General features: G+C 43.7%; 1 protein-coding gene across 3 annotated transcripts in view; it reads left to right on the plus strand.

The window, feature by feature from the left end:
- Nucleotides 1-3,500: 3,500 nt before the first annotated feature.
- The window catches only part of LOC115107545 (beta/gamma crystallin domain-containing protein 1-like), a 48,221-nt gene continuing 23,966 nt past the window's right edge, over nucleotides 3,501-27,755 (plus strand). Inside the window, exons 1-9 of one of the 3 annotated variants that reach the window (XM_065008649.1) lie at nucleotides 4,601-4,871; nucleotides 8,204-8,279; nucleotides 8,900-10,359; nucleotides 10,737-14,781; nucleotides 15,447-15,614; nucleotides 16,141-16,179; nucleotides 17,244-17,362; nucleotides 23,176-23,335; nucleotides 26,222-26,361. In XM_065008649.1, the coding sequence (XP_064864721.1) occupies nucleotides 8,229-8,279; nucleotides 8,900-10,359; nucleotides 10,737-14,781; nucleotides 15,447-15,614; nucleotides 16,141-16,179; nucleotides 17,244-17,362; nucleotides 23,176-23,335; nucleotides 26,222-26,361 (6,182 nt within the window). In that variant the 5' untranslated portion in view covers nucleotides 4,601-4,871; nucleotides 8,204-8,228. Of the gene's footprint in view, nucleotides 3,830-4,600; nucleotides 4,872-8,203; nucleotides 8,280-8,899; nucleotides 10,360-10,736; nucleotides 14,782-15,446; nucleotides 15,615-16,140; nucleotides 16,180-17,243; nucleotides 17,363-23,175; nucleotides 23,336-26,221; nucleotides 26,362-27,755 lie in introns of those variants that run through there. The other 2 variants (XM_029630944.2, XM_029630945.2) reach the window with 2 other exon arrangements.

The raw sequence follows: 27,755 nt of genomic DNA on the forward strand, positions 1-27,755 counted from the left end.
ACCGCATACATTGCTATCGCAGACAACCCTGAAGCTACAGCTGAGGACAGGAACAAGTACAAGACGCCCCGCTACATCCCACGCAGAGTCATCAAACAAGCAAAAGGACAATATAGGAATAAGGTGGAATCATATTACACAGCCTCCGATGCACACCGCATGTGGCAGGGGCTCCAGTCCCGTATGGATTACAAAGGAAGACCCAGCCATTATCTGCCCAATGATGCCTCTCAACCAGACGAACTCAATGCATTTTATGCACGCTTTGACAACAACAACAACACTGTGCTCTACGTGAGGGCCCCCACCAACCCAGAGGACTGGGTGATCTCTCTCTCCAAGGCCGACGTGAGTAAGGTCTTTAATCAGGTCAACACTCGCAAGGCCACAGGGCCGGACAGCATTCCAGGGCATGTTCTCAGAGCCCTCACCCACCTAGATAAGAGAAATACCTATGTGAGAATGCTGTTCATTGACTACAGCTCAGCGTTCAACACCATTCTCCCCTCCAAGCTCATCACCAAGCTTAGGACCCTGGGCCCTGGGACTGAACACCTCCCTCTGCAACTGGATCCTGGACTTCATGATGGGCCGACCCCCGGTGGTAAGGGTAGGCAGCATCACCTCTGCCACACTGATGCTCAACACGTGGGCCCTACAAGTTTGTGTGCTTAGTCCCCTTCTGTACTCTCTATTCACCCACAACTGCCTCGCGCATCATCAAGTTTGCTGAAGACAAAGCGGTGGGAAGCCTGATCACATGCGATGATGAGACAGCCTACTGACAGGAGGTCAGTGACCTGGCAGTGTAGTGCCGGGCCAACAAGCAATCGCTCAATGTGAGTAAGACCAAGGAGCTCATCGTCGACTACAGGGGGGGAGCACAGCCCCATCCACATCGACGGGACTGCAGTGGAGCGGGTCGAGAGCTACAAGTTCCTCGTCTTTGGAGGGAGTTGAAAGTCTGTGTTGCCCAGCAACAGCCCCAAAACATCACTGCTCTAGAGGAAATCTGCATGGAGGAATGGGCCAAAATACCAGCAACAGTGTGTGAAAACCTTGTGAAGACTTACAGAAAACGCTTGACCTCCGTCATTGCCAACAAAGGGTATATAACAAAGTATTGAGATAAACTTTTGTTATTGACCAAATACTTTTTTCCCACCATAATTGGCAAATAAATTCATTAAAAATCCTATAATGTGATTTTCTAGATTTTTTTCACTCATTTTATCTGTCATAGTTGAAGTGCACCTATGATGAAAATTACAGGCCTCTCTCATCTTTTTAAGTGGGAGAACTTGCACAATTGGTGGCTGACTAAATACTGTTTTGCCCCACTGTATATCGGGTGAAGGAAAGGCCCGGAATATCGTTAAAGACTCCAACCACCCAAGCTATAGAGTGTTCTCTCTGCTTCCGCACGGCTAGTGGTACCGGTGCATCAAGACACCAGCAGGCTCATGAACAGCTTCTATCCAAATGCCATAAGACTACCAAATAGCAAACAAAATGGCTACACAAATCTGAGTTGACCAGTGTATTTTATTTTTGGACTGGTTCAATGCACACTCACAGAACTCTACACACTCACATACACACACACACTGACACTCAAACACACACACACACACTTCATTTGCTCACACACACATGTTTACTAGCTCTACACAAACACACACACACCCACTCATATACGATCATCATATACACTGCTGCTACTCTGTTTACCATATATCCTGATGCCTAATCACCTTACCAGTGGAGGCTGCTAAGGGGAGGACGGCTCATAGTAATAGATGGAATGGAATCAATGGAATGATATCAACCCCATGAAAACACATGTTTTATACCATTCCTTTGACTCCATTCCAGACATTACTATGAGCCATCCTCCCCTCAGCAGCCTCCACTGCCCTATACATATCCACCTCTATCACTCCAGTATCCCTGCACATTGTAAATATGGTATTGGAACTAGGGTGGCAAAGGGTCAGAAACTTTCCATTAGAAGTTAAGCTCGGGAATTTGGGGAATTTTGCTTAAATTCATCAAAAAAGTTAGCTTATAACAGTGAGCACTTTTGTGGGATACATATAAGGCAATTCTAGGTCTCAATGGAATTGCAACCCTCTGCATGCACAGTGCATTCTTCCATCACATGTACAGCTGATACTCAAGATCTTGCACACTAATGAGATGCTATTGAGCCCACACTACCTACACTGTCTTAGCCAAGGACTACATGCTTTCTTGTAAATTTAGATTACAATACTGGGTGGGGTGAATATATTTTATATGTCAACTAGTAAATAGTAGCCATCTGGCCAAGTGCATAAAGTTCCCTCAGCGCTCACAACAAGCAACCTGGATTCACCTGGTCAGTCTATGTCATGGAATAAGCAGGTGTCCTTAATGTTAATACACTCAGTGTATATAGTTTACTTACTCCTTGTTATTTTTAGTACTATATTGATATTGATTACTGTATTGTTGGGTTTAGATCTTGCAAGAAAGGCATTTCACTGTATGTGCATGTGACATTCAAACTTGACATTTGAAGATAAAGCTTAGTCCTAGACTAAAAAGCTATTTCAATGGAGATTATTTTTAATCCAAGACTAGGTTTAATCTGTGTATGGGAAACCAGCCCTGTCGGAACAACATTTCCTCCAGTCAGCCCAGTTCTTACTTAATTATTCTAACAAAATATTCAAATATGCAATGTTTCATTAGTGCACCTAAAGTAGGCCGATAGTGCACTAAGGTCCAGGTGAATGACAAGCTGATGCCTGTTGGCTATCTTGGCGCAGGTGAAAAAGCAACAGTGGTGTCGTTTTCCCTCCGGGTCAGTTGGCTTGGTGGAGTATCAATGCAAGTGTGTTACAGGGTCACAAAGGGATATCCGTGATGTATATTTTATAATATAGCACCATTATGTGATGGGGACGATTACCTACGGGGTCAGTCTAGCATAGATAGCCTGGTTACCAGCCCAAACCCCAGGAGCAGTGTGGGCGTTAAGTGCCTTGCTCACAGGCACAAAGGCAGGTGATGGCATCTAGGATTTAATCCAAATCTCCTCTTCTGGCCAGAAACATCTAGGCTATTCCTTGTTGGTTGGAACCAATGTGGATTCAACCAGTATATGCTCAGAGGGCCGCTTTTCTGGTGTGTGTCTACAGGTATTTTATAATAAATTGTTGCACATGTAATAGGTCTATGTTCGGTTTCCCACAAGTGTTGGTATAAGAACGTTGATTCAATACAGTGTTTAAATGTTTAATAGGGTTGGAGAGGCAGGTTTCAACTGCAATAGATGAATCATTTATCATATGGGGGGTATCAACAGTGTGTGTGTGTGTGTGTGTGTGTGTGTGTGTGTGTGTCATGTGTCTGTGTCTCGGAGAGTGCTTTACTTTTGTGTTGGACTGAAAGTGTTGCACAACATACTGCCATACCTGCTGTCACCAGTCTTTCTCCCTGGGGTGTGTTACCTGGGCTGGGCAGATTCCAGCTGTAGCCTCAGCCCTCCTCTCAGAAAGCCACTCAAACGACATGGATAATGCTACGCTATTGGTTTAATGTTAAAAAAATGCCTCTAAACTCTTGACAAGGACATTTGGACTCATATAATGATTTGTTTACGGTATTAGTTTGTAGGGAAAAGTCCTGGTGATGCAGACATAGGTTACCTCACCTCAGAGAGACGGTGACGGAGTGAGAGTGTTATTTTAACCGGGTCCTTGCTCAAAGTCGCCCAGGCAAGTTCCATTTGACCGATTCCTGGGAGATTTGGAACGGATTCAATAACGAAGGCGTTATCATGGTAAGTACTCCGTCTCTCTCTAATGTATTTCTTTGACTATAATTAGTGTATGGCAGGCGGCTTGGCTGAACTTTGGGATTTGTCTAACAGATGAACTGGGCGTGTTAAATGGGAAACAGAAAGGAATGCAACATTGACATTTTGGTCGACTGTTTCAGGATTAGTTTACCTGTTGCGCGCCAAGGCTTTTACAAAGGGCACTGTATTTGATGTCAATATTTGATAAACAGCCTAGGGAATGCATCTGTGTGACTTGGGTTATATTTATTGGTGATATATCAATTGTCTTTTCTTTCAATGTTTATTTAGGCCTATATTCTATTATATGTTATTATATCACATTATTATTGTCTAATTACAGGTATGCAATGTCTAGCCTATGATTAGGCTATATCAATGATACAAACATATTGCAAAGTAGCAGAATAACAATGACAATCGCACTTTAGGCCTAATAGCTGACATTTAGGTGCATAAATAACTTCATTAAGTGGAAAGAAATAGGCTATGTGTAAATATTTGTTCATTTGCCTTGTGGTTATGGTCATTCTATTGACAAATAGACAAAACAAACAAGACAAACAACAACTACATGTTATCATGAGGCAGACAGTTATTTGAAGGGTTAACTACAGTTCTCAACTGCTTATGGAAAGACTGACTTGAGCAGCCCGCCAACAGTGGCACACTTTGAAACCAGACGATTCAAAAAAGGAACAGGCAAGCCTACAAATCGAATGCGTCATCTCCCGAGGGAAACGTTTGCCGGATATTTTACCACCAGGCTGCGTATGCGCGCCGTTCCGCACAGAAATAATTATCAAACTTCAACCAGCCTGCACACATACCTTCGATTCCACTTTCAAACCGTCTTCCTCTTGTTCTGCTTGCCTTTTCTGTTAGTCAGACATGGAAAATACTTTTACAAAGAAAACGAGAGAAAGACTATTATCATACTGACTATATTGTGAGACTGACTTATTCTGTACTTGACAGCTGTTCATTTTGGGTTTTAAATATTGGAGTTTTCCTCTAATTTAAGGTAAGTTGTTCTTTAGATTTCTCTGTCACTGGGGTATGGAAGCAGTTGAACATGTTGGAGGTATTATATCTATCATGTACTTATATTTAGATTGAAAAATATATTTTCATATATAGGGGAACATGGGGTAACAAGCCCCCCCTAAGAACAATGTTTAATTGCTGCCACAAAAAAAGCAACGTTTGGTAAAACTTTGGTATGGGAATGATTGTCATACTTAGGCAAGCAAACTATGAAGAGGAGTAAGTGGCTACAGTTTACACTTTTTTGGTTATTTAATGACATTTAGTTTTTAGAAAATGACAGTTTTCCCAAGTACAAGGGTACCCCCCCCCTGAAGATTACTGTGTTAAAATCAATTTAATACATTTTATTTTGATACTTTTGAATAATTAAATGCTTAAGTCTTGGTATCTTATTTGAATTAAATACATCAAATATTGAAACAAAAAGGCATTGCACATCTCATTATTAATATCCTCACTATGATGAGGTTTTGATGTAAGGCCTCTTTTTTCTTTATCGCTCCAGATCATTCTAAAGTGTCTAAAAATGACAGTGTAACTCAATTTAGTTACTTGTAGATGATTTGGACATTATTTGTAAAATACTAATTTAGGTGGCATAGACTTGCATTAGATTGCCTGGGGGCCAGTTGCCCCATTGGAGGGGTGGACCAGTTGCCCCCAAAACCCTCAACTTAAATGTTACTGCTTTAATCAAAACTGATTCCTATTTTTCTTTCTAAACAAGTGGATTAGTTATATTTAGTCTCCAGGTTACTACAAGCTTTACTCTGTTGATCTAACTCCGTGCACGTAGGTGGAGTGGGATTGTTGGATTAGTGGACACCTTTTGGTAACATGGTATCCTCGCCAGTCCCACGGCCATTCACAAGGGGGCGATAGCACAGGTTTTTTTGTGAAAACAAGGAAGAATTGCCTTCCCTTGCTTGTAGCCGCTATCTTTAGCTTGGCTAAAGATTTAGAAAGCTAGCTAGCCTTTTTAGCTTCCCACATACACACAAGAAAAAATCTGATTTATAATTTTTTTAAATATGCCCTAGCAAATATTCTTATACTTGCCGATGATTGAACTTAAAACATTATCGCAGTTTGATATGCTGCTTGTGTATTCATTCCCATATCAGCTAAAACATTGTGTTTTGGTCACAGAGTAAAAAAGCACATGGCTAGCTAGTTGGCTACAGCAGTTTCTACCATTTCACAATATCCTGTATTCACTAGTTATTACTTTTAAACAGAACACCTTTTTGGGTGGATTCTTGTTATTTGAACAATGGCTGAGATTATATTTAGTTATCAATGCAAAATAGGCTACTTTGATGAATAGCCTATATATAGCCCATATATCAAATCAAGGAACCAAGCCATACTGCCCCCACGCCTGCAGAAGGAATGATACACCGTGAAAATGTTCAGGTAGTAAAAAAGTATTGTTGAATGCCAGAGCGTATTAAAAGGAGCCGTCCCTTTTGTAACTAAAAATTAAATTGCAACACTGCGAATCTTGCGTCGGGGTAGAGCATGCAGTAAGCTTAATGGTACATACATAAAACATTTATAGATGTAATACTATATTATATAACTTTTTATAAATTACGAAATATTAGATCAAATTAACTCGTTTTGTTAGTGACTTACACTACCGGTCAAAAGTTTTATAACACCTTCTCATTCAAGGGTTTTTCTTTATTTTTTAGTCATTTCTACATTGGTGAATAATAGTGAAGACATCAAAACTATGAAATAACACATATGGAATTATGTAGTTACCAAAACAGTGTTAAAGAAATTCTTCAAAGTAGCCACCCTTTGCCTTGATGACAGCTTTGCACATTCTTGGCATTCTCTCAATCAGCTTCCCCTGGAATGCATTTCCAACAGTATTGAAGGAGTTTCCACATATGCTGAGCACTTGTTGGCCGCTTTTCCTTCACCCCTGCGGTCCAACTCATCCCAAACCTTCTCAATTGGGTTGAGGTTTGGTGATTGTGGAGGCCAGGTCATCTGATGCAGCACTCCATCACTTTCCTTCTTGTCCAAATAGCCCCTACACAGTCTGGAGGTGTTGTGGGTCATTGTCCTGTTGAAAAACAAATGATAGTTCCACTAAGCGCAAACCAGTTGGGATGGTGTGTCGCTGCAGAATGCTGTGGTAGCCATGCTGGTTAAGTGTGCCTTGAATTCTAAATAAATCACTGACAGTGTAACCAGCAAAGCACAACACACCTCCTCCTCCATGCTTCACGGAGGGACCCACACATGTGTAGATTATCCATTCACCTACTATGCATCTCACAAAGACACAGAGGTTGGAACCAACATTTTCAAATTTGGACAAAGGACAGATCAAAGGACAGATTTCCACCGGTCTAATGTCCATTGCTCCTGTTTCTTGGCCCAAGCAAGTCTCTTCTTCTTATTGGTGTCCTTTAGTAGTGATTTCTTTGCAGCAATTCGACCATGAAGGCCTGTTTCACACGGTCTTCTCTGAAACAGTTGATATTGGGATGTGTCTGTTACTTGAACTCTATGAAGCATTTATTTGGGCCGCAATTTCTGAGGCTGGTAACTCTAATGAACTCTGCAGCAAAGGTAACTCTGGGTCTTCCTTTCCTGTGGCGGTCCTCATGAGAGCCAGTTTCATCATAAAACTTGATGGTTTTTGCGACTGCACTTTAAAAAACTTTAAAAGTTCTTGAAATTTTGCGTATTGACTGACCTTCATGCCTTAAAGTAATAATGGACTGTCGTTTCTCTTTCTTTGACCTGTTCTTTCCATAATATGGACTTGTCTTTTGCCAAATAGGGCTATATTCTGTATACCACCCCTACCTTGTCACAACAGAACTGATTGTCCCAAACGTATTAATAAGGAAAGAAATTCCACAAATGAACTTTTAACATGGCACACTTGTTAACTGAAATGCATTCAACACTTTTTTGGTTACTACATGATTCCATATGTGTTTTTCATAGTTTTGATGTTTTCGCTATTATTCTACAATGTAGATAAAGAAAAAGCTTGAATGAGTAGGTTTTGTAAAACCTTTAACCGGTATTGTACATTTTTTAGATGAGACAGATAAAAATTGTAGTCAAGGAAGAGTAGTGGCAGCAAGGGTGTTAGAAAATTGGTGACATAAAGTGGTTTCTGTTAGAATTACACCACGTTACCCAATTTTATTTTTTGGGGGAAATGCTCTAAAATATGAATTATTTGCATAGGTGCATGTTAATTTGCAACAGAGCTAAATAGTATGTATTTTAGGATGATTATATATTATATTTGTGTTTTATGGTCTATAGGTTTAAATGTTTTAAAGCCTAAAACATGTTCACAAGCGGCATAAAGACTCTGAATGATATGGTACTTGGCTCTTGGGTGAGTTGAGCTCCTATAACAAAGGTATTATTAGTACTGCTCTTGCATGCTTTCATTATGTTGAGAGCTGCACAAAATCTGACATTGACAAAGCAAATAACCCTTGGACTCTCTGACCCTTCCTTCCTTTCGCCTATCTGCAATATTCACTGTGCCGTACACACGTAACTTACACTGTATACAGTAACACTTACTTAAAGCCCGTAGGTACCTACACTGTAAGCAGTAACACGTTGCATAAAGCCTGTAGGTATAATGCATTATAATGACGTTCTAATCCATTGTAAGACTATAGGCACAAATGAGCCTCTTTACTGTCTTGTTATCCTATTATAATCATCCTGACTAAAATAACAGCCTATTTGAGTCACTTGAAAATCTCCTACATACAGTAGAGAGGGACAAAACATAGCCTCATAACAAGGCATTGTAAATAAAGGCTCATACATGCTTACAACAAGTTATAATGCATTATACCTGCAGATTTGAAGTAAATGGTAACCTCTTATGCTTATGCATGTGCAGCGTATGCATGTGTATTGGCACTGGCAGTCAGTGAGTATGTACTGGTACTGTAAAGACATGTCTAATTAGTTCTCTGTCTGCCTCTACGACTACAGTCTCAGACCCCAGAAGAGCACAGTACTGGTGTCTTGGGCCGGATCGGGAGCTGGTTCTCCCCCTGGAAAGAAAGAGGGAGCCCCAGGAGTCCAAGTGACGATGCCTCTCAGTCCCAGACGGAAGACCAGAGCCCCAGGCCACAAGGAGAGGGGGCCCAGGAGGAGCCTGTGAGGGGAGAAGAGGAGCAGCAGAAGGAGGGACAGAATTCCCAGCCTGCCCAGCGGCATCTCTCCAGGGTTTTTGAGGAGTGGAACACGGCGGACGCCAGAGCGTCTACCCACAGGGACAGCCCCCTCTCTGCAGCCAGCAGCCACAGCGAGTGGGGAGAAGGAGGAGGTCCTAGGGAGGAGGAGTGGTGGATTGCCTCGCAGGGAGAGGAAACGGAGGAGGAGGGGGGAAGGAGCAGTGGAGCGAGTGGGAATCCTGCCCCGAAGAGGAATGCCAGCCATCTGACACGTGTTCTTTCATCTGCCCTTGAAGAGGGAGTGGCCTGGGAGGACTTTGACCGACAGGAACACACCCAGGCCCTGCCCCGAGCCCAAGTCCAGGCAGGCAAGAGGCTGCATGTGTATCTGGAGGAGACGAGCCTGAGCCTGAGCCAGAACGGAACGAACACCCACACAAAGCAGGAAGTGCCCCACGCCATCATCACCACCAGGGTGAAGAAAAGACTTCAGGTGGTTTCCAGAGCAAAATCATCCAAGAGTGTTGAATTGTCATCAGAGAACACCAATACAAAGGAGAGGACAGAGGAGCGCAAAAGGATTTGTCTCAAAGCTGCTATAGGGATCAAAGGTCATAGCAGTTACAGTGCCCTGGTGGGAGTGTCACTGAAGTCCCCCACAGAGACACAGACGAGCTCACAGACCATCCCTGAGCTCTCTGGTGAAGAGGAGTCAGACAGAGACACAGACACGATGGGCCGTAAGAACTCAGGCAAGAGGCGGTCCAGGAAGAACTCCTCCGGAGACGGAGGAGGAGCCAGTTCTCAGGAGAATACACCCACCAAAACCCAGCCTGGAGCCGAGAACTCACCTACATCATCCGAATATAACACACCTAAACCTGGAGACTCCACCCCCTCCTCTTCTAAAGACGGACATGCTTCAGTTCCCCAAAAAATACGCAGAGGGAAGGAGAGGGAGGAAGCCCAGGAGGACCTAGACGCACCAGTACACGCCACCCTGGTGGCCGTGGTGGACGGGGAAGGGGACATGGACATAGACATGGTTGACGACACTAGCCCATGTCGGGTGGAGAGGCGCACGGAGAGCGCCGAGTCCAAACGCCGGAGCGTGAAGGTGTCACACAGCGAGGTGAAGTTCTTTGCGAAGAAAGTGATGGTGAACTCGGAGCAGCCACTGAGTCCAGAGGGAGATGGAGGACACATAGCCGTGAGCTTTGAGAAAGGAGGAATGGCTACAGGAAAGGTCACGGTGGAACCGAAGGTGACCAAGAGGTGAGTTGTGTTTACCTGACTACTAGATTACTGTATCGTTGGATAACCTACTTCCTGACTACGCAGTTTAGGAATCAGATATGTTATTTAAATACTTTAAATATCTCTGTTTATAGCAAAAAAAGTGAAATAATGATATTCTACCTGTAAAGGGGAAACTATCTTTGTAGTGCATCAAAATATGTCCTACATTTGTTGGCATTTCAACCACTAACTCCACTTAGCTCAAAGTATTTTCAAAACACTAAATCCATTGAGATAGATTTTGTGTGTGATATAGAACAAATGTAGTGTATTTACAGCTAGATCAATTGAATATCAGGGTTTTTGTTCATATTGAGACAGAAAACATGCTTCTTTGTTTTCATTCGTCACAGACCACCTGATTTAAAGAAAGTGGACGAGGAATCCAAGACTCCTCAGCCTATTGGGCGGATCGCAGATAGGATCAGCCTTTTTGAGGGGAGAGCGATGGGGGTTGCCAGTCCCAGTAAGACTTACCCCAGGAGTGCAGATGTTTCTCCCACCAGGAAAGTCACAGAGCAGCTAAGAACAAATGTAAACAGAGAGCTCAGGTTGCCAGATCAGCGGGAGAAATCGGTGGAACGTGGCGATGCCAGGTCCAGCTCGGCCCCCCCTGTTCGGGAGAAATTAAAAACGATACGGGAGCGGGCAAGGAACTTTGCAGAGGCTCAGAAGGTGGATAATAAAACAATGGTACCCCAAAAGTCCTCTAGTATTGCAGGAATAGCTGAAAATTCTACAGATTCTGCTGTGTCAAAGACAACAAAACAGGACATTGAGGGAAAACTGGCCAGCGGGGAAAAGACTCCTACTCAGAGCACCCCAAAGGCAGAGATAACATTGAAACCAACGGAGCCAGATACCACCCCAGTAGGGGTCATGCCAGTTCCTAAAGCAGATCAGACAGACTCCAAAACAAAGGACAAAGAGGCTACTGAAACAGTGGAGCTACCAAAGAGACCTACCGATATTGACCTAACTACTTCAGTTAAAGGGGGGAGTAGCTCAGACTCAAGCCAGCTGACACCTCAGGTGGACTCAACCAATGAGGTCAGCCCACAATCCAAAGCCAACAGCAGACAAAACTCCAGGTCAAAGAGACGGAAAAGCAAAGGAGGGGAGTCAGCCAATCACCTGAACCCGAGCTGTGACATGAAACAGGAAGTGACAAACACTGAGCAGGAAGTGGTCAACAGCAAACAGGAAGAGGCAGGCACCACAAAGAAAATGGCCACTGAGCAGGACGTTAATACAGTTACATCGCCACAATACAGTCAATCTGTAGACGTAAAATCAGATGTTAAAAAAGAGTCTGTTAGTGAAAACAGCCAACAAGTAGTCATTAAAAAGCCAGCAGCCTCAGACAAGCAGATCAAGTCATTGTCAGATGAAAAGGAAAATTCTAACAAACCGTTAAAGGAAAAGATGCAATCACCCACACCTCCAAACGTCAACAAAGACAATAAAATGGCTACCTCTGATCCTATCAGTGTAAGAAAGGGGCCCAATGATAAAACTGTAGACATTCTACCCTCACAGAGTTCCAAGGGAGAGAAGGCAGAGGGGGGAAGCTCTGAGACGACCTCTACCATTAAGATAAATCTAAATGTTTCCAAGGACAACAGCGAAACATCCCTGTCTTCACATTTGCCTAAGAATAAACAGACTCTTGTTCAAGACCCCTCTCGTGTGGAGAAAGGCTCACCTGTCCCACACGCTAAAGTCGACAACAGACCAATGCAGCCTGAAAAGAAAGCGGTGGAAATGGTCAAACAGCCTGAGAAAAATACAGATACAAAGTCAGAGAAGGATTTTCCTTCAGGCAGTAGACAATACACCCCTGAGACAGCTGCTACTAAAGCTGTCCCAACCTCTGTAGCTCCTATTAAACCTCCAGCCTCACTGACTCCTACACAGCCTTCTCAGTCAGATAAAACTGCCAGTGTTGTCACTCAGATTGATGAGACAGCGATGGGAAAAAAGAGTGATAAATGTGCAATCGAGCCTCCTAAGGAAGGGTCGTCTACACGTGTGCCTGAGCAGAAAACAAAATCGTATCATCAGGACCCTGTATTAGAAAAGCAGCAAACCAATGTCTCAAAGCAGACCCAGTCTGTAATGTCATCTGAGGCGAAGACAGATAAACCTAGCCACGACACACTGACACACAGAGTGAGGCCTACCCCAGAACCCACCCCCTCAGTGCCTAGCACTACAGTGCCAGTAGTAGAGAAGGACACCTCTGTAAAAACAGAAAGCAAGGCCTCAAAACCTACAGAGGTAGATTCTACTCAGAATCCTTCGGATACCAAAGCCCCAGAAAAGACAAAGGGTCAGGGGGAGAAAGAACTACCTGGACCAAAGCCGAAGAGCAGTGAGGGGTCAAGTCTGGATGTTGGGAAGGAGAACTCCACTGCTGTAAAAACAGAAAGCAAGGACTCAAAACCTACAGAGGTAGATTCTGCTCAGATTCCTTCGGAGACCAAAGCCCCAGAAAAGACAAAGGGTCAGGGGGAGAAAGAACTACCTGGACCAAAGCCGAAGAGCAGTGAGGGGTCAAGTCTGGATGTTGGGAAGGAGAACTCCACTGCTGTAAAAACAGAAAAGAAGGCCTCAAAACCTACAGCGGTAGATTCTACTCAGAATCCTTCGGATACCAAAGCCCCAGAAAAGACAAAGGGTCAGGGGGAGAAAGAACTACCTGGGCCAAAGCCGAAGAGTGGTGAGGGGTCAAGTCTGGATGTTGGGAAGGAGAACTCCACTGCTGTAAAAACAGAAAGCAAGGCCTCAAAACCTACAGAGGTAGATTCTGCTCAGATTCCTTCGGAGACTAAAGCCCGAGAAAAGACAAAGGGCCAGGGAGAGAAAGAACTACCTGGGCCAAAGCCGAAGAGCAGTGAGGGGCCAAGGCTGGATGTTGGGAAGGAGAACTCCACTGTAAAGACTATAGCCCCAGAGGTAAAAAAGTCAGAGGATGTGAAGGAGGGGAACACTCTACCAAGCCAATCACAGAGTGAGGACAGAGAAAAGACAGTGATGTTGCCCAATGGAAAGCTAGCAGAGGGAAAATGGGATGCACTTGAACAAAAGTCATCTACTAGTAGTTGTACTACTACTGTGCAAGAAAGGACAACTGATGAAAAGCAAGGAATTGTGGTAACAAATCCTACACTGGTTGGGAATGTCGAGATCCACCCGGTAACACAACTCAAAACAACCAATGAGAAATCAACATTTTTCCCCAGTCCAGGCAAAGTTCCGAAGATACTCTCTTCTACTGAAACCACCAAAAAACAGAGCCCAGTCTCTCCCCAACATCCATCCCTGAATCAGCTCCCCTTACTGGGGGGCGGTGGCAGTGGCTTGCCACTCCAACGCGACACCCCCTCCAGCTGGCTAGACGTGGACCATCGCTTTCCCAAGCCGAAGCTCCTCCGCCCCGCTGAACCCAAGCTCAGCTCATCGGTCAGCGAGAGCAACCTCTTGGACACATCCGGAGAACTGGATGACGATGACTTCATCGAGAACATAAAACGCCTTGGCGTGCCTTTCTCGTTGCCACCGCGGCAGAACCACCACCACCATCCTCCCAAGCCACCATTCGCAATGCCCGCTATCCGGGAGGACCGCTTCGAGAAGACCTTTGACCCAGAGGAGTTCCAGTTCGGCCTGAGGAGGAAGAGGGAGTTTTCTGTGGAGACGAACCAGAGTCTTCTGCCTAAGCTGCAGAGGAACCAGGTCAAAGGGGAGCTGAAGCCGGCCAGGGCCAGCATCACAGACCGGGACAGGGGCAGCATCCTACTCAAGAGCCTCGACACCCGTTCCAGGCTCCTCTTGGAGAGGGAGAAGACCACCATGGAGGAGGGTGAGGAGAAGAGGAAGGAAGGGGGTGAGGGGGAGGAGAAGGAAGAGGAGGAGGCGAAGGTGGTGAAACCTCGTATGTCACGCTTGGAGGGGAGCTGTATCCTTAGTAGCCTGAACAGCTCCTCCACCCGGGGCAAGAGGCCTGGAGTTCAACTCCAGATGGACACCACTCCGGGTGGGGAGGTGTCTCCCACTGAGGCCCCTCACCTCCAGCCCAGCCCTTCACCAGTCACTAAGCCATCCCAGACTACCCCCCCTTTCTCTGGGGAGCTCAGACAGCCATTGGCCAAACAGCCCAGCCCTCCACCACCAGTCCCCCAGACTTCCCCCACTTCCTCTGGGGAGGCTACCATCCAAAGTCGTAACCTGGGGAACAGGCCCACTGCCCAGACTGCTGTGGTCAGTGACTCAGCTTCTCCGTTCCCGTCCTTTAACGACATCAAGCTGCCGGAGTATTTAGAGAAGTACCTTCCTCTCCGAGAGCCTGCTGGGAAACTAGAGCTGAGCACAGGGCAGGAACTGCTCAACTCAGAGGTAGGTTTTCGACAACTCTCAATTTTATTGAGTAGTGCTTGCATCCCACACCACATGTTGAATCTAGCACTTTTGAACATCTCAATGGTAGTGTTTCTCAAACCTCTCTTTGAGAATCCCAAGTCATGTTACGTATTTGTTCTATTCCAGTACCAACACACCTGATACTCTAATCCAATGCTTAATGAATAGATGACCATTCAGATGTGCGGGTACTGGCAGGTGTTTTGGGTAACACTGCCATTGAGATGTTTGAAAGCTATAGAGTGTGTGATCAATCTTGATTGAATGGTGTGAAATGCAAGCAGTCTACTCCCAAGTGGCGCAGCAGTCTAAGGCTCTGCATCTCAGTGCAAGAGGCGTCACTGCAGTCTCTGGTTCGAATCCAGGCTGCAGCACATCCGGCTGTGCTTAGGAGTCCCATAGGGCAGCACACAATTGGCCCAACGTCATCCGGGTTTGGCTTTCCTGTTGGATTTCCTGTTGATTAGAAGAACATTATCATAGAACGCAGACACTCTGTTCTGTGTTTAAACATGTTATCCTATTTCAGTAATTGTTTTTGTATTTCCGTAGGTTTTTACGGGGAGGGTAGCATGTCTTACTGCCTCACACACGGATCCTTATCTGATGGGTATTTAATGGTTATTTTTTGGTTATATCAGGTTATTGGAGGGATGAAGTCACTTGAAGGAGGTGGTAGAGGAGACTTGAATATCAGGCCTGGACTCCTAATGCTGGATGGAAGACCGAATCTTCCTCTGGTTCCTCCATCCTCCCTACTCGAGGCCATGGCCCCTCTGGCTGGCCCACTAGGGACTCGTACTGACCATGTAAGTGTGTGTGGGAGAAGGGGATGGATGGATGGGTGGGTTGGGGGGTTACACGTGTGTAATATTCATTAAGTATTATGGATAAAACAGTTATATTAATTGACTTAAACATGTCTCATAATAGTCAATAAAACAAACCATAGTCAAACCATGAGTCAGAAAGGCCTGACCCACAAACAAGTACACAGTACGCAGAACACATTCTTAGAAAATAAAACTATCTAGAGCCTTAAAGGGTTCTTGGCTGTCCCCATAGGAGAACCCTTTAAAGAATACTTTTGGGTTCCATGTAGAACCCTTTGTACTGGAAGCAAAAATGGTTCTACCTGGAACCAAAAATGTCTCTACTCTGGGGACAGCTGAAGAACCCTTTTGGAACCCTTTTTTCTAAGAGTGGACAGTACACAGTACACAACATTAACTTAAACACTGATAAACAGCTCTGGAACCTGGATTTTATGACATTGAAGATAACCATCTAGAATGTCATGATAATTGCAGTATTCATGTGATTTTGGTGTTACAGAGAGAGGATGTGAATGGATTCCATAGGCGACCAGGAAAGGTAGGCACAGCTTCAAACAGATATTTCCAAAGAACCAGGATAGAATTGAAACTGAATGGAAGGAGAAGCTATTATTTGTGTCCCAAATGGCACCCTATGCCCTATGTAGTGCAGTACCCATAGGACTATACAGAGTAGGGTGCCATTTGGGACTCTACCATTGTGTTATTGAAGACATCTGTTTCATATGGTTTCGCATCAAGGGAAAATGGGGTTGTTTGAGAAAGGAGCAGATCTACAGCTGGATATGTTTAAGAACAAGCTATTCTGTACTGCCAAGAGTCATTTAAACTCTGTGGTAAAGCATTGCATTGTGGAATCTCAGGGGTGGGGATGGAAGGCAGGCAGTTAAACATGTACTTTATTTTCTTTATGCTGTTTCAGTAACTGTAGGTTTGCATGCAAGAGTGATAAGGTGGCATCCCAAATGACACTTTGTTCCATATGCAGTGCACTGCTTTTGACAAGAGCTCGATGGCCAAAAGCAGTCACTATAAAGGGAATATGCTGCCTTTTGGGATGTTATATCGTGAGGTTATATAATGCTTGAAGATGAGAATTACAAGTGAATGGAATGAAACATCCTAACAAACTCTCATGGTAGCTCTGCCAACTTAGTCATATGATGAGTCACCCGATGAGTCATACAATGTGATGGAATATCGACATCAGATTCAGAGAGAGGGAGAGTTAATGTACTTCCTTTTCTTGATGTCTTGATTAAAAGAACAGTTCGTTTTGGTAGTCGGATAAATGGAAGTTTACTTCTTCAAAAACATATACATTCTTTTTTTAAACTAACACGTTTCAAAATGAGGCAGTGACAGCATTTCTTTTTCTGTTGATATTTTGAAATGACACATGGTGTTTCCATGGTGATGTTTGAGCATTTCCTTCTCTCTTTATGCTTTCTTCAAGAAAATAAAACCCACAGTGCACCTTGCCAGTATAACTTTAGTTTATTAAGCTTACGGTCTCTCTGCCTTCATCAGAGCTGCTCATTACATCTTTTTTCTCTTGATGTTTTGAAATGACAAAATGGCTTCCCTGTTCCTATGATTTAGATGGTGTTGTTTGAGCATGATCAGTTTAGCGGCCAGACTTATGAAGTCTTCAGAGACGTGGTGGATGCCACCCAGCTCCAACTGTCTCCTAGGATTTCTGTGAAGGTGTTGAGAGGATGGTGAGTCACACAGCCAAACTGGCTTTTATATCCTACAGAGTAAATGTTCTGTTTTCAAAGTTCAAGCAAGGTCTGGAATAGGAATATCCAGTTAACAGAAAAAACACACAGCTTTGTATGCTCTGTCTGGCGTCTGTAGAAAGCATATTTACATAACATGTAGCATAGTACTTCCTTGGCAGAGAATATCTGGCATGCCAAGCTGAGTTATTCGATGGTTTCAAATACCATCCCATCCTATGACTCATGTCAGGAAATACCAATGCGTGATAACAATTTTATTGGACTGTTTATCATTCATATTACTTCATTTTATTGAATCAACCACCCAAAGTTATTGTCCTACATGATACTGGGACATGCACAAACAATAAAGTAGTCCAAAGTCAAGGGGCCTGGGTACCAGTCTTTACACTCCTTGTCATGCAAAACATGGGGTACAAGGAGTGTAATGTTAGCCAAGCAGGTTCAGGATTTCAAGAGTTAAACGTGAAGTGTAAAAGAGAATTTCCAGGTGAAATGAAGATGAGCGGTCTCTGATAGTCAATAAAAAAATGCATCTGGATTCATTCAAGTTGCAACAGAAAGACATCCAGCAAGAGCACAGAAAAAGTCTAATGGCCTAAATCAAATAAATTGTATTTATTACATCCGCCAAATACAACAGGTGTAGACTTTACAGTGAAATGCCTATGAACCATACAATATAAAATAACTAACACGAGGAATAAAATAAAATAGACAAGAATGGAGTTATATACAGGGAGTAACAGTACCAGATCAATGTGTAGAGGTACGAGGTACAGAGCCTTCGGAAACTATTCAGACCCCTTGATTTTTTCCACATTTTGTTAGGTTACAGCCTTATTCTAAAATTGATTAAATTGTTGTTGTTTTTCTCATCTATCTACACACAATACCCCATAATGACAAAGCAAAACAGTCTTTTAAAATATATTTGCTAATTTATTTAAAATAAAGAACTGAAATATCACATTTACAAGTATTCAGACACTTTACTCAGTACTTTGTTTAAGCACCTTTGACAGCGATTACATCCCTGTGTCTTCTTGGGTATGACGCTACAAGCTTGGCACACCTGTATTTGGGGAGTTTCTCCCATTCTCTGCAGATCCTCTCAAGCTCTGTCAGGTTGGATGGGGAGGGTCGCTGCACAGCTATTTTCAAGTCTCGTCAGACATGTTTCGATCACGTTCAAGTCTGGGCTCTGGCTGGGCCACTCAAGGACATTCAGAGACTTGTCCTGAAGCCATTGAAGGTTGCATTATCTTGGCTGTGTGCTTAGGGTCTTTGTCCTGTTGGAAGGTCAACCTTCACCCAAGTCTGAGGTCCTGAGTGCTCTGGAGCAGGTTTTCATCAAGGATCTCTCTGTACTTTACGCTGTTCACCTTTGCCTCGATCTTGACTAGTCTTACAGTCTCTGCCGCTGAAAAAACTCCTCACAGCATGATGCTGCCACCATCATGCTTCACCGTAGGGATGGTGTCAGGTTTCCTCCAGACGTGACGCTTGGCATTCAGGCCAAAGAGTTCAATCTTGGTTTCATCATACCAGAGAACCTTTTGTCAAACTCCAAGCGGGCTGTCATGTGCCTTTTACTGAGGAGGGGCTTCCATCTGGCCACTCTACCATAAAGGCCTGATTGGTGGAGTGCTGCAGAAATGATGGAGTTAAGAATGATGGAGGCCACTGTGTTCTTGGGGACCTGCAATGCTGCAGAAATGTTTTGGTACCCTTCCCCAGATCACCACAATCCAGAGCTCTACGGACAATTCCTTTGATCTCATGGCTTGGTTTTTGCTCTGACATGCACTGTCAACTGTAGGACCTTATATAGACAGGTGTATGCCTTTGCAAATCATGTCCAATCAAATTAATTTACCACAGCTGGACTCCAATCAAGTTGTAGAAACAATTAAGGATGATCAATGGAAACAGGACACACCTGAGCTCAATTTTGAGTCTCACAGCAAAGGGTGTGAAAACATATGTAAATAAGGTATTTCTGGTTTTTAATTTGAATAAATTTGCAAACATTTCTGAAAACCTGTTTCTGCTTTGTCATTATGCGGTACTGTGTGTAGATTGCTGAGGATTTATTTATTTATTTAATCTATTTTAGAATAAGGCTGTAACGTAACAAAATGTGGAAAAAGTCAATGGGTCTGAATACTTTCCGAAGACACTGTATGTGCGCTCCCGAGTGGCGCAGTGATCGAAGGCACTGTATGTACGCTCCCGAGTGGCGCAGTAATCGAAGACACTGTATGTGCGCTCCTGAGTGGCGCAGTGATCGAAGGCACTGTATGTACTCTCCCGAGTGGCGCAGTGATCGAAGACACTGTATGTACTCTCCCGAGTGGCGCAGTGATCGAAGACACTGTATGTGCGCTCCCGAGTGGCGCAGTGATCGAAGGCACTGTATGTACTCTCCCGAGTGGCGCAGTGATCGAAGACACTGTATGTGCGCTCCCGAGTGGCGCAGTGATCGAAGGCACTGTATGTACTCTCCCGAGTGGCGCAGTGATCGAAGACACTGTATGTGCGCTCCCGAGTGGCGCAGTGATCGAAGGCACTGTATGTACTCTCCCGAGTGGCGCAGTGATCGAAGACACTGTATGTGCGCTCCCGAGTGGCGCAGTGATCGAAGGCACTGTATGTACTCTCCCGAGTGGCGCAGTGATCGAAGACACTGTATGTACTCTCCCGAGTGGCGCAGTGATCGAAGACACTGTATGTGCGCTCCCGAGTGGCGCAGTGATCGAAGACACTGTATGTACTCTCCCGAGTGGCGCAGTGATCGAAGACACTGTATGTACTCTCCCGAGTGGCGCAGTGATCGAAGACACTGTATGTGCGCTCCCGAGTGGCGCAGTGATCGAAGACACTGTATGTACTCTCCCGAGTGGCGCAGTGATCGAAGACACTGTATGTGCGCTCCCGAGTGGCGCAGTGAGCATCTCAGTGCAAGAGAGTCACTGCAGTACCTGGTTTGAATCCAGGTTGCATCACATCCAGCTGTGATTGGGAGTCCCATAGGGTGGAGCACAATTGACCCAGCGTCATCCAGGGTAGGCCATCTTTGTAAATAAGAATTTGTTCTTAACTGACTTGCCTAGTTAAATAAAGGTTAAAGAAATCAAAAAATATATACATGAAGGCAGGGTAAAGTGACCTAGATATCAGGATAGATAATAATAATAAGAGTCAAATTTAGAAAAGAACAGAGTAGCAGTACCAAAGTGTGGGAGTGCCAATGTAGTGTGTGTGAATGATATGGTGTGTATATATAGTCTAGTGAGTGTGTAGGATCAGCGCATTAGTTTACTATTTAGCAGTGGCTTGGGGGAAGAAGCTGTCGATGCTGCGGATGCTCCGGTACCATTTTCTGGACGGTAGCAGAGTGAACAGTCTATGGCTTGTGTAGCTGGAGTCTTTGGCAATTTTTCGGCCATTCCTCTAACATCGCCTGATATAAAGATCCTGGGTGGCACGAAGCTTGGCCCCAGTGATGTACTGGGCTGTCCGCATCACCCTTTGTAGTGCTTTGCGGTCAAGGGCGGTGCAATTGCCATACCAACCGGTGATGCAGCCAGTCAAGATGCTCTCGATGGTGCAGCTGTAGAACCTTTTGAGGATCTGAGGGCCCATTCCAAATCTTTTCAGCCTCCTGAGGGGGAAGAGGCGCTGCCGTGTCCTCTTTACGACTTTGCAGGTGTGTGTGGACCCTGTTAAGTCCTTAGTGATGTTGACGCCAAGGACCTTAAAGCTCTTGACCTGCCCCACAACAGCCCTGTTTTTTTAAATTTATTTTTTACCTTTCTTTTTCTTTTCTTTTTTACCTTTATTTAACTAGGCAAGTCAGTTAAGAACACATTCTTATTTACAATGACTGCCAATCAAAAAGCAAAATTGCCTAGTTGTGGATTGTGTGTAGCCCAATCACGAGGCATGCCTACAGTCAGGAACATGCTGCAAACCTGTCAGTGAACAGCATAAAGCCAAAACAAGCCTTTCACAATATTTCAAATACAATTGCTGGAAAATACAGCTTGGAAAGCAAAGGGATCCCACTGAAAAAAAGACTAATCTGTCTGTAGGCTACCAAGTTATCAGCTTCCATATAGGCCTATTGAGCGAACAGCATTGTTTTACCAAGTGAATTAAGAGAGAGAAGCTTTTGGCACGAGCGTATCGGCCGTCGCCGGTGAGTGAGCTGAGCATCATTGGGTGAGTCAGTGAAACTAGAAAGCTTTTTTAGGACTAGAATTTCCTCCATCCATTTACACACACCTAGGCCTAGGCCAATAATGGATTGAAGTCAAGGTCGTTTTTATTCATCTCAGTTTGTCAGTGTCAAAGTAGCCTATCATTTCGATCATTTGTGAGGTATTCTAAAATGAAATAGAATTGCATGAAATGCGTTTATAAGGGCCACTTAGGCTATAAAAAAAAATCCCCATTGTGTGCAACTCCTGCAAGCGCCTCTACTGATCTATGCCAGTACACAAAAGCAAGATAATGCATGCAATGCTTTGTTACAAAGGAGTTTTTTTTTCATGCTTTCTGGTACCTCAGATCACCCCGGGTAACCCCCCTCTCTGGCTCACTTTTTGTTCCGGCACCTCCAAATGTACAATTAAGCACTGGTTAGGATTCATTCTTATAGTCACTGTGGGGACGACATTGTCTATGTACTTATTGATGAAGCCTGTGACTGTTGTGGTATCCTCAATGTCCTGGAACATATCCCAGTCTGTACTAGCAAAACAGTCTTGTAGCCTCGCGTCTGCTTCATCCCACCACTTCTGTAATGAGCATATCACTGGTTCTTCCCATTTGAGCTTTCGTTTGTAAACAGGAAGCTGGAGAATTGAGTCATGGTCAGATTTGCCAAAGGGAGGACGAGAGAGTGCCTTGTATGCATTTCTGCAGTTAGAATAAAGGCGGTCTACATAGCCACTATCAGGAACAACTGTTCTGTCGACAATGTCACTAAATCTTGTAGGAACCTCCAAATAAGGCACAGTGGTCTTGGTAACTAGCCGTACAGATTAGAGGTCGACCGATTGTGATTTTTCAACACCGATACCGATTATTGGAGGACCAAAAAAGCCGATACCGATTAATCGGTCGAGAGGCAGGTCGTTATTGCTTGGACTAGTTAACTGTAAGGTTGCAAGATTTGATCCCCCGAGCTGACAAGGTGAAAATCTGTCTTCCTGCCCGTGAACGAGACAGTTAACCCACCTTTCCTAGGCCGTCATTGAAAATAAGAATGTGTTCTTAACTGACTTGCCTCGTTAAATAAAGATTGAATAAAGGTGTAAAAAAAAAAAAAACGGAGCCCAAACATACCGATTTCCGATTGTTGTGAAAACTTGAAATCGGCCATTCCGATGGATCGGTCGACCTCTAGTACAGATTACAAGTAATTATCACATCAGTACTTATAACAGGTCAAAGGTCTGCTTAAGAGGTATACACAACATCATCTGCAATTACATTTAATTACAGATGCAATTATAGACTTGCTTACCAAACATGGATTTTAGTCATGGAATACCTGGTTAACTCCGGTTTCCCCTCTCCAGGGGAATGCCTCTCTCAGCGTCTCCCCACTCACACGAATATGTTTAATGCAGATCATCCATAATCAATGCAACACTAATCAAATACATGTAAAATAATACATCAATTAAGAGAAAGAGATAATCATATTGTTCAAATTATTATATTTCTATTATTCATATTTTATGTGTTTGTTTACCTGCTCCTATCTGTCTTTGCAGCTGGGTGCTTTACGAGAGGCCTGGGTTCGAGGGACGTTCCATTGCCCTAGAGGAGGGGCCTATTGAGCTAACCAATGTCTGGGCAGATGCAGGGCCACCAGGTTCACACCCCCATGTCGACATACCAATGGTCATCGGCTCCATCCGACTGGCTGTATGGGTGAGTGTCCACTCTGCTGTAAATGTTGCTACATAGAGAGACACAGCGTAACATATCATGAGCCTTATAATAAGACATAATAATCAACGAGGGGCAGGGTTGCCATGTTTGCCGATTTCCCACCAGTTAGGTTACTTTGAAAACGTTGTCGCTGGTGAAAATATATTGGTTGCGGGTGGCAGGTTTTTTGGGCTACTTCTAATTGCACTGCGGCCGCCATGGCATTTCTCTCAAAGAAATGTACAGTATATTTCACTGCATTTGACTCATGCTCAGTTCTAGGGTCTGGAGCGCAGCGTGGGTGTACATTTGAATTGGAAGTTATGGAACTCCCTGGTGGGCTTCTGTTATGGGAAATCGTGTGGAGAATGATAGGGTACATCTGCATCTGTTGGCCATCGAGTAGGCTATTCATTTCTATGCCATTCTAGGCTACTGTAGCCTACCATTTGATACAATAAATATGTTGAACCTACGATATCGCTGGAGTCGTTGCAAATCAATTTGTGCCACTTGTGCAGCCTACCTGGAGCTGGCAAACAGATTTAATAAATAGCCTATAACTCTGTTGTTGTAGCCTTGTGTTATTATGAAATTATTAATGGCCATGTCAGTTAATTACATTTGAAGTCATCAATTGTGATCGTGGTCACAGCCTATCACAAATGTATCATTCTCCAGATTTAATGTCAGCTTCATTGTGGACTTTTCCCTGAAATTAGATGTTGGCCTATCAGGGGCAATATATAGTCTACCTACATCTAGCTCAGCAAAACATGGCAAAGTTGATTTGCAATTATAAACGCATAGCAGTCAAAACAAGTTAAATCGACATACATTGATGGAAAATGATCTGGAAAGTTTGATACGGGCCATTTATATTTTCTCTTGTGACATATTCTTAAACTAAACTTAAACTGGCAATAAGTAATATTTTGATGGAAACCAAATTTTGCTTCGTAGCCTACATCCTTATAAATTACTTCTATATTCCTTCTTAATTCACTTGATAACGTTATGGGTAAAAGGTTTATTGGATAAATGTGGCAACTCCTCTCTTGCTGCACGGCTAGTTTTCAGGCCTTGTGGACGGGTTTTCCGAGGTCATTGGTTAGAAATGTAGCTAGACCTGGCAACCCTGACGAGGGGCTTTGCGTTCTGTTAAATATAATGCACGATATGAAAGGTGTGCCACAACGCACAGCAGACTGTCACTGACCGTCGACTGAGTTGCATTATTTTCCACAAAAGGCCTGAGTTGATTATTCTGCTTATCCCACGGTTATAATATAACCCATTTGCAGCTAGAAATGTGTTAATTTGCTTATAGAAATGTGTTAAACATCCATTGAAGTACCTAGCAAGCTTAACTTTGCTAGATAGCTACATTAGTTGTTTTGGTAACCAAACAAATAGACTTAGCTTAGCTAACCACAATGTTTGTCCTCCTAGCTTGCTATTATGAAAATCGAATTCAACAATGCCAATGATGTTTTCAATTCAAATTTTATTTCAAAAGCAACTCAAACATAGAACATGTTAGAATGAACCTCATAGCTGTTGGTTATTGCCGTGCATTACTTAAGTGATAATGCTGGAAAAGCCCGTGTTTGGAGGATATATTGGCACACCAGTGTTATTAAATCGACGGCCGGCAAACCGTGCCAATATATCCTCCAAACACCGGCTTCGAGGGCATTATCACTTTTATACAACGGGTCACCAACATATTCAAATAATGATTGATTCATTTATTCATACTATTTCATTCTTCCAAGAGATATATTGCCGACACAAATCTAAGGTTGCTACCAAAATCAGCTGATCAGAGACTTGACCCAGTTGTTAAGTCTTGCAATCTTCTTATTTCTAGCTAGCCAACTACGGCTAACTTACTGTCACGTCAAACAGTGCAGCCAGAATAACAGAAAAATAGCTGCATTTGTTTAAGCTGTGTTCTGGTGACATTTATTTGGATACATCCATAACAATGAGCTAATGATGCACAATTTCACCTGGCGTAGGAAATGTGGTCTCTCGTCAGGACACTAGCCGTGTGGCTCAGTAGGTAGAGCATGGCACAGGCGACGCCAGAGGTGTGAGTTCGGGTCCAAAGGGGGAACAGTAGGAATGAAGATGTATGCACTCACTACTTGTAAGTTGCGATAAGTGCGTCTGCTAAATGTAAACACAGCTATCACAATCACTTCAAACTGCAGCTGAATACACAGCAAACTAGCTGTGTTTAATTTGACCTGTTTTCTATTGACATTACTTTGTATGTGTCCATAAAAATGATGCCAGTTGATTCATGATTTTGACTGGCTGAGAAAAGCTGCCTGCCTGCCTGTCTGTCTCATCCCGACTCCCAACACGCTCATTACTATGGGACAGCTGGAGACCCAATTTCAATATTGAAACAATGTTGCAAATTTCAGAGAGACAGGCAGCAAGGTTTATACAAATCACCGCTGTTGAAATGGGAGATAATGTCTAGATGTTTTTTATAGCGGAGATCAAGTTTATAAATTGCCTGGCTGGGCTGATGAGACAGTGGATTGCGCAGAGAGATTAGAACAGAGTAAACAGGCATTTCAACGTCTTTTGCCGGTGGTAATTTGGGGAATAGACACCTTCTGGAATGCAGTTTTAACCAATCAGTATCCAGGATTAGACCCACCCATTGTATAAAGAGAAACATAATGCACACTCTAGAATGCCCTTTAAAGGTCATTAGAAATGAGTATTCAACAATGCTGTGGTATAAATGCTTATATAAAGCATTATATCTGTCAGTTTTAAATAAAGTGTTACCACAATGCAATCAATCACAATTCTCCCTCCACAGTATGGTGACTGTTCCTGGGTTTGTGTTCCCCTCTGTAGGACTACAGCATTCCCCATATTGACTTGTTCACTGAGCCAGAGGGCCACGGCAGGTTAGCACCGTACCATGACGACACAGTAGAGATCAGCTCCTTCGGTATCCCACAGAACACAGCTTCCATCAAAGTCAACTCTGGAGTGTAAGTGTATCTAATGGTTGTTGTATTTACATGGTACCTCTTCAGTCCACTCTAGGGCAGGGTATTCCAAACCCTTTCCTGTGACCCGTCCTGGGTGCCCGTTGTGGTTTTTGCCCTAGCACTACACAGATAACCAAATCATCATCGAGCTTTGATTATTTGAATCAACTGTGTATTGCTAGGGCAAAAACCACAACGTGGGGGCCTCAGGACCGAGCTTTTGGAAACCCTGCTCTTGGGTGGAGGTGCATCTTTGCTCTTCCTAAAATGCTACATATAAATGTCTATGGTGTAGTGGTTCAGTGGATCAGTCCACTCTGTGTAAGTGCATCTTTGCTCCTCATAAATCAGGGGTGGTCAAACTATGGCCCACGGGACGGACAGTTTTTGGTCTAAAGCAGTGCACTAAATAGGGAATAGGGTGTCATTTGGTATGCTGCCTTATTACTCTTGCGTGCAGATATGTAGTTACTGAAACATCCGGCATACATCTTTTATTTATTTTTATTTATTATTTGAAAGAAGAAAAAAAATCCAGGACACGCTTGAACGTCTGAAACTAGATTTAAAAAGTATGTCGAAATTATAATGGACCTTTATATTTTCAAACAACTGCCCTTTTCCTAGCCCCCAAATTGATTTTGACAAACAAATTGGTAGAAATAAATCTACGGCCCTGTTGATTTTCGAAATCCTGATGTGGCTCTCAAGACAAAAAGTTAGCCCACCCCTGTCCTAAATGTCTATGGTACCTTTTTGATCCACTGTGGGTTGTCAGTGTGTGTAGTCCTCCTGAACGGTACCTCTAGATGTCTATGGTACCTCTTTAGTTTGTTTAGTATGCTGCTTGGCTCTTGTTGTAAACCTCCTCAGCAACAAGGCATTCTCCTCATGGTTCTTCTAATGAGATCTGGGTTGGCAGTGGGAGATCAGCATTACATACTGCCGTGCAATACAACTCTTGCTATTGTAGAGAATTCAATTACTGTTTCAGTTGGAGATAATGACATTTCGTGGGCCTTGAGCGACCAGGCAATCCTAATTCTCTACGTTAATTATTTCATCGCTTCTGGCTGCTACTGAACCAAACCTGGGTCATGTTCATTAGGTTCTAATGGTAATAAAACTGATTGAACCAGGGAGGGACAACAAGAAATGCTGATCTTTGTTTTCCTTTCTGGGGTGTGCCCTAATGAACCTGATCCTGAGTTCAAATATAAATTTGTTGACTCTTAAAACTAAGCCTGCTCAGAGTGCCAGATCAGATAAGCTTTTTTTTTTTTTGTATTTCAAAGAATTTGGATTGAAGAAGAGTCAGGAAATTATTAAATCCGTGTTTCCCAAACCTGGTCCTGGGAACCCAAGGGGGGTACACATTTTTGTTTTTGTCCCAG

The sequence above is a fragment of the Oncorhynchus nerka genome, linkage group LG24 (genome assembly GCF_034236695.1).
Source record: "Oncorhynchus nerka isolate Pitt River linkage group LG24, Oner_Uvic_2.0, whole genome shotgun sequence".
NCBI classification, from domain to species: domain Eukaryota; kingdom Metazoa; phylum Chordata; class Actinopteri; order Salmoniformes; family Salmonidae; genus Oncorhynchus; species Oncorhynchus nerka.